The sequence below is a fragment of the Corella eumyota genome, chromosome 6 (assembly GCF_963082875.1).
Source record: "Corella eumyota chromosome 6, kaCorEumy4.1, whole genome shotgun sequence".
Lineage (NCBI taxonomy): Eukaryota > Metazoa > Chordata > Ascidiacea > Phlebobranchia > Corellidae > Corella > Corella eumyota.
This window is the reverse complement of record NC_137495.1, coordinates 685108-694018: the sequence shown is the minus strand read 5'-3', so window position 1 is coordinate 694018 and position 8911 is coordinate 685108. Positions and strand designations below refer to the sequence as shown.

Sequence of the window (8911 nt, the reverse complement as noted above, 5' to 3'; positions counted from 1 at the left end):
CTTTATCGCTGTGTTATTACTTTAACTTATAACTTATGTTTAAATGACATTTTATTCTGTGAGGTTTTGAGGATAAATCTAATTACAGTAATCAGTTAAAAACTTTGTTTTGTCGTGAAAGGGTTACTAGTCTCACTCTTATTTACATTCTATTTTAAGAAACAAAATCGAAAGAAGTAAAATTTTGAATTTATTTTATTTTAAATTATAAAACCTAAGTTATTTTAAATATTTTAACAGGTATTAGGTTCTAAGATGCAGTTAAGGTAGTTGACAAGTTTTAAAAATGTCAGAAATTAATGAAAATCCGGTTTTAAAAATTGAAAAAAAATCTTCTGATGATAATTTAGAAACTGATAAATATGGTTTCAAAGGAGGATCACAATATACTAATCCTGAGTATGTATTAATTTATTTTAATTTTTTGTAGCAAAATTAATTGTTTTGTTAATATATTAATGTTTCTTTCTTAGGTCTGAAATTATTTCTGCAAAACTGATTCGAAAACGTGAATTAAAATGGTTGGATATGTTGGATAATTGGGACAAATGGATGGCTAAAAAGTTTAAACAAGTAAGTCCTTTAAACAAAATACTTAAGTTTCATTAAATAAAACAGTGGGCATTAGCACATAAGGTTCTGCGTTCAATTCCCCATCTTTTTTTAACACCATTTAAAAAGATTTATTAGTTTTTTTTTCTGGTTAAGTCAAAAATTGACAACTCAAGACTTAGACACTATATTTATTTTTGTTTTTGCTGTAAAGTCAGTCCAGTCTGGAAAGTAGGGCAGTTTTCGACGAGATCTCGTGTGTGCAAGATTTTTTTTTTGGCATGACCGCGCGTGTACTTGTACTAAAATTTATGGTCTACTCGTGCACGCGTGATTTATGTTAGTGTATTTACTTTTGATATTTTATTTACTTTTAAAGCCAGGCGTGCAAAACGCCAATTTTAGGCGTGCATTTTTTTCACGAAAAAAAATCTTGTGCGTGCATGCAGCCCTACTTTCCAGACTGGAAGTCAGCATTGTTGTTTGATAAAAAACAATTGTAAACGAGATAATATTAATCATTAAAATTTTAACTTAGAAACAAAAGATATCAGTTGTTCTAATTTTACTTTTTTAAACTTCAGGTGAAGAAAAGATGTAGAAAAGGGATCCCATCATCTTTGAGAGGAAGAGCTTGGCAAGCTCTCAGTGGAAGTCGAGCTTTACAAGCAGAGAATGAAAGAAATGATATCACTTTTCAAGTAAGTTTCCTGGAGCATACATTTTTGGTTTTATACTTGCAGAAACTGACATAATACCAACAGCAGCCAATTTAAAATAAAGGGCAAGCAGGCATATATATTGAGATAAAATACTATTAGTTTTATATAACTGTGTGAATAGTGCAGTTATTTATTGGTATATACAGTTAATAAAACAATTACGCTAATCAAAACCAAATTAAATGAAGAGGGCAAGTAGGGGTACAGATTAAGTATAAATATATATACTCATATTTTTATATAACTTTATGATTAGTGCAGGTATTTGTGGTTCTTTGCCATTAGTAAGATTTTGTGATTTGACTTTTGAGGAGACCAACAATACAATTTTACATTGTTTATGTTTTATTTAAAGCACATATTTGCAGTTTTAACTTGTTTTATCAAAGCTTTTTACTTGATTTTTCAATTGTGATTTAAGATTTTGTTTTGCCTAGTTTCACTAAATCAGTAAACTTATGTTTGCAAATATATTGTTATAAAATCAAAACTATAGCTGTTTGGGAATTGAAAGATTGGGAATTGAACCCAGAATCTTATGAGCTAATGCCAACTGCTTTTATTTAACAAAACATCCTTTATACAACCACACTTGTTTTACTTTTTTAGAATTTACTACAAGCTGACCTCAGTGAAACAGTAGTAGAGGACATTAGTAAAGATCTTCATCGCCAGTTTCCCTTCCACGAAATGTTTTCAAGAAGAGGAGGTAATGGACAACAAGATTTAAGCGACGTACTAACAGCCTATGCAGCTTATAATAGAATAGATGGGTATTGTCAAGCTCAAGCCCCCATAGCAGCAGCACTACTTATGCATATGCCTTCTGAGGTAAAACATAGGAATCTTAAGTGGAAGCATATGACACATAACTAAAGAGGAGTTGTAACAAAATGTGACCAATGGTATCTTTAGTGATACCCATAATAAATCAAAAGTGCTTTTGTACATTAAAGAACTTACATCAACTTTCTTACTTTTAAACAACCCCTATATTGGTCATATTTAGTTACAACCTCTATTTTAGTTTGTGTCATATATTTTTAATTAGGATCCAATTAATGACTATTTAATATTTCTGGTTATTTTTAAACAGGGTTAACTTTGCTAGTTGCTAGATTTAAATTACTCATATAATTAAATTCACGTAATAAGCATCAATTTGTTACATATTTAATGTGGTAAAAATTTTGGTCATTTTTAAAAAGTAAAATTTAAAATTTAAGGATACCTTTGTATTAAACAGATTTAACAGAGTATTATGTTGTCAAAATAATCAATAATATCCTGTCTTATTCTCCATATACTATGACATCATAATATTAGTACAATGATGAGTGTATGTAGTAGTCTACCATATTTAAACTTCTCCTTATTTGGTTGCGTATTATATTTGAAATGTTTACACAAGATAATTTACGTTGTAATATTAATTAAAGTAAACCAGTCTAAAATTATATTTTAATTTATATTTATATTTAACTGTAAAGGATATATGTAAATGCATGGTTTCATATGTAGTAAGACTATTTAATGTAAAAGTGGACAAAAATACATTTTTAATTTAACCTTTTTTTATCTTTTACGTATATTGAAGTAATTATAACTTGTTTATTTAGGAGGCCTTCTGGTGCATGGTGGCATTATTTGAATATTACATCAGAGGTTATTTTAGTCCTGGTTTGGTAAGTCAACTATTAGATTTTTTTATATTTTTAAAGATATATTTAAATAATACCAATTATAATAACGATGTTTTTTAAGTTAATGTAGTCCTAATGTGTTTTTGCTTGAAAAGTGTATGTAAGACCATTACATTTTAAATCACTATAACTTTTAACATTTTTTTATAATAGAGCTTTGTAAACAATAAATGTATGTCCAATTTATATGCACAAAATAAAAAAAAAACTGCTGTTTGTGGTGCGTAGGTGGGTTATCATGGCAAACATAAGTTAAAAACTGCAACCATATTTAAATGCAGCCCGAGTAGTTTATAAATAATTGTAAATAAACACACTTATAAAAACATTAATAACCAACACCTTATCTTCTATAGGAAGTGGTTCAAATTGATGGCAATGTTATGCAGGGCCTACTTAAGGAGGCATCCCCCCTTGCTTACAAGCACTTAGAGAAACACCACGTTTCACCAATGTTATATTGTACAGAATGGTTCATGTGCATATTTGCTCGTACTTTACCGTGGCCTTCTGTGCTGAGATTATGGGATGTGTTCTTTTGTGAGGGTAGGTACTTTTGTTTACAATAGTAGGCACTTTATTTGTGATTTTTTGTAAAGTTGGGTATGTACATGTTTTAAACTTGTACAACTTGAGACTGGGTTGGGGTAATATCACGTGGTTAATAGTATCCTAAACTTGTACAACTTGAGACTGGGTTAGGGTAATATTATGAGGTCAATAATATCTTAAACTTGTACAACTTGGGACTGGGTTGGGGTAACATCACGTGGTTAATAATATATTAAACTTGTACAACTTAGGACTGAGTTGGGGTAATATCATGGGGTTAATGATATCTTAAACTTGTACAACTTGAGACTGGGTTGGGGTATTATCATGAGGTCAATGATATCTTAAACTTGTACAACTTGAGACTGGGTTGGGGTAATATCATGAGGTCAGTAATATCTAAACTTGTACAACTTAAGACTGTTAGAGTTATAATATAGTATATTAACACCACTTTTCCAGACTGGTATGTATTGTTTACATAACAATGTTTGTTTTGTGTTTTATTGTTGCTTAACAATGATGTTTTGTTTGCTCATACAACATTAATGTGGGTTGTAAAAATACTTAAATTTTGTTTTGAACGATATTTACTGAATAATAAGATTTTAAATGTTAAACATTAATAAAAAAACATTAATTTGATGTGGAAAGGTCAACTTTACAACCTAAACATAGAGTAACAACAGTTACTCCGACCCAGTCTTGAGTTGCCTTTGGCAGTTTGGGATATTATAGATTATAATTGCCCGATAATTATGTTGCTAATTAAGTGTTGGCTCAGCAAGAGTTTATACTGTTTATAGTGTTTTATTCAGGGGCGCTACAGCAAGAAAGTAGTGAGGATCAAACTCATAACCTTATGTAGTGTAGAAAGTGTTCTGACCACTACACAGCGCTGCTGATTAAAATTTAAAATTTGATTTTTTTTCTAGGAGTAAAAGTTGTGTTTCGATGCGGAATAATTTTAATTCGAGAGACTTTGGAAGATGCAAAAACTTTATCGAAACTTCCCGGACTTTACGAGACAATGGAACACTTAAAGAAAATCGATCAAGCGTGCATGCAGCCCGAGTTTCTTATGAGAGAAGTTAGTATACTATATAATTTATGAAATTAAAATACTTGGTGCTTGTATGTTATTAAGATTGTTGTGATGTCATAGTGTTGTAATTGTGACTCATAACTCTATGATGTTGATTATCTATAATTGATATTGTGGGTGTATTTGATATTTAGAAATTTATTAATGACCAATAATTAAGGTAAACTAAATTAAAGGGTGCATTAAGTAAGGTTTTTTTAACCATCTTTAAAGTAATGCTTATTTAACTACCGGCAGCGTGGTGTAGTTGTGAGAACACTTACTACACCACACATAAGGTCGTGGGTTTAATCCCCACTGCTTTCATGCTGTAGCGCCCTTGAGTAAGGCGCTATAAACGGTATGAACTCCTGCTGAGCCAGCACTTAATCAGCAGCATAATTATCGGGCAATTATAATCTATAATATCCCAAACTGCCACAGGCAACTCGAGACTGGGTCGGAGTAACTGATGTTACTCTATGTTTAAGTCGCGCATTTAACTTTCCCACATCGAGGATAAAGATTTATATAAAAAAAAAACTGTTAATTATTCTTAACATAATTGTATATAAAGTATATATAAAATTAAAAATTAATTTTTTTTTCAAAACTTTTTGTGTAATTAAAAACATTTGTTGCCTTTAGGTTAACAAATTAAGGATCAATGAGCAAGATTTATCAACTGAACACAAACTACAGCAGAAAAAGTTAAGGAAATCAAATCCTAACCAGCACCAAATTAAGAGGGTCTACAGATATAAACCCGTCCACCAAAGTGCTGGGCTTACCCATAAGAAACAGGTACTTATGTTTTTATTGCTTTTGTCTACTAGTACTAGTGTACTGAAGTTTTTATTGGCTTGATTTTTATATAGTTTGTGAGATGTTGTAGACTAAACCTTTATTACTTTTTTGTCCCCTTTTTTTTACATAGTCTCTGTTTTTAATGCTAAATATAATTAAAGCTTGGTAGATGATATATAATTATATGTATGTAAGTTCAATTTGTAGGCCTTGTCTATAGTAGTGTGTGTGGGTAAAATAGTTGTGCAAATATTAGTTAAAGCGACCTAATACTACAAATAAAATCCTGACCATAAGGCAGGCTATTGAATAGGTAACATAATAGTAAATGCTTTAGGGTAAGCGGATGTATATGTAAAAATTTATTAATAAGGTTTTATTTTCAATTTCTATTGCTCTTTACAGCTATTTTATTAAGGTCATAGTATTATCTTTTTTACTGAAATAAAAAAGTCACTGCTTTACTGTTATTTACACTTTATTATCACAAACCTCTCTTTTCTGCACCAAACTGTTATTTTAATTTATTTCTAGTATGCTAGTGCAATCAGTGTGAACAGTCCTTCAATAAACCAGCAAGCCATTCAACCTGTTGTGAGGAAAAAGTCGTTTACAATCGACACGAAGAACAGAGAACGAAAAGATTCATTTCTTAAGAGAAGAGATTCCCAAAATACTTCTCCTAAAAGTGTTCAGCTTACTCGCTTTAACACCATCCGTGAAACAGAAATGACATCACACAGAGATATTTTAAGGAATGGTAGAAATGATGAACATGGGGGAATTGTATCCCAAAATGATGGAATTTCGACTCAAAATAATGACAATCTAAGTCAAAATGATAAGAATTCTTCTGAAAATGATGGCACTTCATCACAAAATGATGACAATTTACCCAAAAATGATAGAATTCCATCCCAAAATGGTGAAATTTTAGCCCAAAATGATGAAAATATTCCAACCGACCAAGAAGTTGGTTATGAACCTAAAGACCAAAATTCTGACACAAACTCAGACCCTAGCCCGAATCAAAACAATAATTCCTCAAATAAATTATCCTCAAACATACAATCTTCACCACAAAAGGGCAGCAATGAGCCAAATGAGATTACCTACAAAACGACGTTACTATAAACTTATTATTTTAATTATTAATTAGATTTTAGAGTAATTAACAATTTTAAAATTATCTTTAAATATTGCTGTCTTAAGCTGGTGCTGTTTAATTTTAATATTTTATTTAAGTTTTTTTCTTAAATTAGAATTTAAATTTCTTCGTTTATTAAAAAATTTATGATTCTAATTGACTGTGATTTTGTTTTTAGTTAAAAGCTGTAACTTTTGTTTTTAGAAATCTTTTTCCACAATCCATTATGTTGTCCAAATAATTATAATTTTTTTATTGTAAATTGTAATAAGTTATTTATTTTCATTTTATGTAAAATTCACTTATTTTAACAACATTATTTAGTTGTTTTGTGACCAAAGTTGCCTTGAATTTTTTAGTTAATTAATTTTATGATCATATTACTAAATATTGTAACATTTTTAAGCAATTTAGCATCTAATTATTGTTAAAATGAATCATAAATTTAAATTTATAAACGTTTCTAAGTGGTTAGATTTTAGGTCTCTGGGCCATGATTTGCTTTTTAAAATCCTTTACAATCTTTGTTTTAAATTATCTTTCACATTATTAACAATCGTATATTTTGTATAGATTCAATAAAGAAAGAAAATATGAAAATATTAAAGTTTTTATTTAAGCAAGAGCCTCCGTACTTCAAGAAAAGTAAAAAGTTTCTTCCAGTGGAGATTCGATTTTAATTTAAAGAAGCATGGCACAGGTTTTTAATCTTGTTTTTATTTAATCAGGTAATTAATTAAATATATGTAGTGATTAATATAAAATATTATTTATGATATTTTTGTAGGCGCGATTTAACTTTTAATAAGATTATGCAAAAAAATCGGAGTTGAACGTCGTAACTAATTTGTGTCATCAACAGAGTTTGTGATTTTAACTACTTATATTAATTTATCCTCCCATTATAACATGTGCTACATTGTGAGATTGTTGTTTTTGTGTACTTGTCTTTAATAACAGCTTTAAGTTTATAGCAACTTATTAGAATTCCATATTAGTCTGTTAGGTAGTGAGTTTTGATTAATTTATTTTGGGTATATAGGAGGACCAGCGTGGTGTAGTAGTCAGAACATTTGCTACGCTACATAATAAACCATATGAACTCCTGCTAAGCCAGCAATTAGCAGCATAAATATTTGGCAGCTATAATCTATATAATATCTAAAACTGCTATAGGCAACTTAAGACTGGTTCAGGTCACTTTATGTTATTGTTAAGGTTGTAAAGTCAACCTTCTGGCATCAAGGATAAAGATATATATTAAAAAGAGCATCATGTATTAAGGCCAATTTAATTTGTTTGTCAGTATTTTTGATAAAACGATACAAATTTAAAATCTGTTTGTGCCCAGATTTTAAAACTTTATATTAAAATAATGGCGACTGCAGTTCTTTCGTTTTTCTCATATTTATGGCAAAAACCCAACTTCCCAGTTGTGGCCTCAAAACCTGGAAGAGAAAGAACATTTATTGCAATAAAACCAGATGGTGTGCAACGCAATCAAGTTGGGAAAATCGTTCGTCGTTTTGAGCAGAAAGGTTTTAAACTTGTAGCAATGAAAATGGTGACAGCATCAGAAGAACATTTAAAACTTCACTACGCCGACCTTTCGGGTTTTAAGTTTTTTCCATCTTTGGTTAAATACATGGCATCGGGGCCGATTGTTGCCATGGTGTGGGAAGGAAAGGGGGTCGTTGCTACGGGTCGAGTTATGCTTGGCGAAACAAAACCATCTGACTCGTGTCCGGGGTCAATAAGGGGAGATTTTTGCGTTGAAATTGGAAGAAATATTTGTCATGGATCGGATTCAGTTGAATCAGCAAACAAAGAGATTAAATTATGGTTTTCTACGAATGAACTGAACCAATATAAAGATACTGAAGACGCTTGGGTTTATGAATAGCTAATGTTGCAAAAATTTTTTCAGTATAATTTTGCAAGCTGTTATTTCAACCTTGGGTTGTCACTATTCCCACAATTCCACCCAAGCTGCAATTTTTAGACCTTGTTTAAAATTATCTTGCCGTTTGTGGTGACTAATACTTTTGGAGAGCTTGTCAAAAATTCGAAAACATTTTTTTTTTAAATTATACTGAAATCTTATTGTTATCTTGTTAATGTACTTAATTTAAACATCAGAGAAATGGAATATTAATACTTTTTGTGACATAGTTTTTTTGCCATATGTGTTATAGCTTACATAAAAAATTGTACCTATTAAAAATCTAATTATTTTTTACTAAAACATAGAACAAAATATATTTAAACTGTTATTATTGGTATTTTGTATTTCTTTAATTAATCAAATTTATCCACTATCTTTAAAATTTACAGGAACTTAAGA

The 8911-nt window shown here is 30.0% G+C and overlaps 1 protein-coding gene and 1 pseudogene across 1 annotated transcript; both read left to right on the top strand.

Moving 5' to 3' along the window:
* Nucleotides 1-244: 244 nt before the first annotated feature.
* Nucleotides 245-6907, top strand: LOC145755652 (TBC1 domain family member whacked-like). Its single transcript, XM_082571905.1, has 9 exons — nucleotides 245-399; nucleotides 474-573; nucleotides 1137-1253; nucleotides 1884-2105; nucleotides 2894-2959; nucleotides 3334-3523; nucleotides 4465-4619; nucleotides 5262-5417; nucleotides 5955-6907. The coding sequence occupies exons 1-9, from the start codon at nucleotides 287-289 to the stop codon at nucleotides 6552-6554; spliced, it is 1719 nt and encodes a 572-aa protein (XP_082428031.1). The 5' UTR covers nucleotides 245-286; the 3' UTR covers nucleotides 6555-6907.
* An 809-nt stretch (nucleotides 6908-7716) lies between these two features.
* LOC145755654 (nucleoside diphosphate kinase B pseudogene) lies at nucleotides 7717-8898 on the top strand (annotated as a pseudogene).
* Nucleotides 8899-8911: the final 13 nt, after the last annotated feature.

What these genes read in the sequence shown, in the direction of transcription:
- LOC145755652 (XM_082571905.1), top strand. Translation starts at nt 287, where the DNA reads ATGTCAGAAATTAATGAAAATCCGGTTTTAAAAATTGAAAAAAAATCT. An exon ending in GAAATGATATCACTTTTCAA is followed by an intron (nt 1,254 to 1,883) that starts GTAAGTTTCCTG and finishes TTACTTTTTTAG; the next exon opens with AATTTACTACAAGCTGACCT. An exon ending in TTATGCATATGCCTTCTGAG is followed by an intron (nt 2,106 to 2,893) that starts GTAAAACATAGG and finishes TTGTTTATTTAG; the next exon opens with GAGGCCTTCTGGTGCATGGT.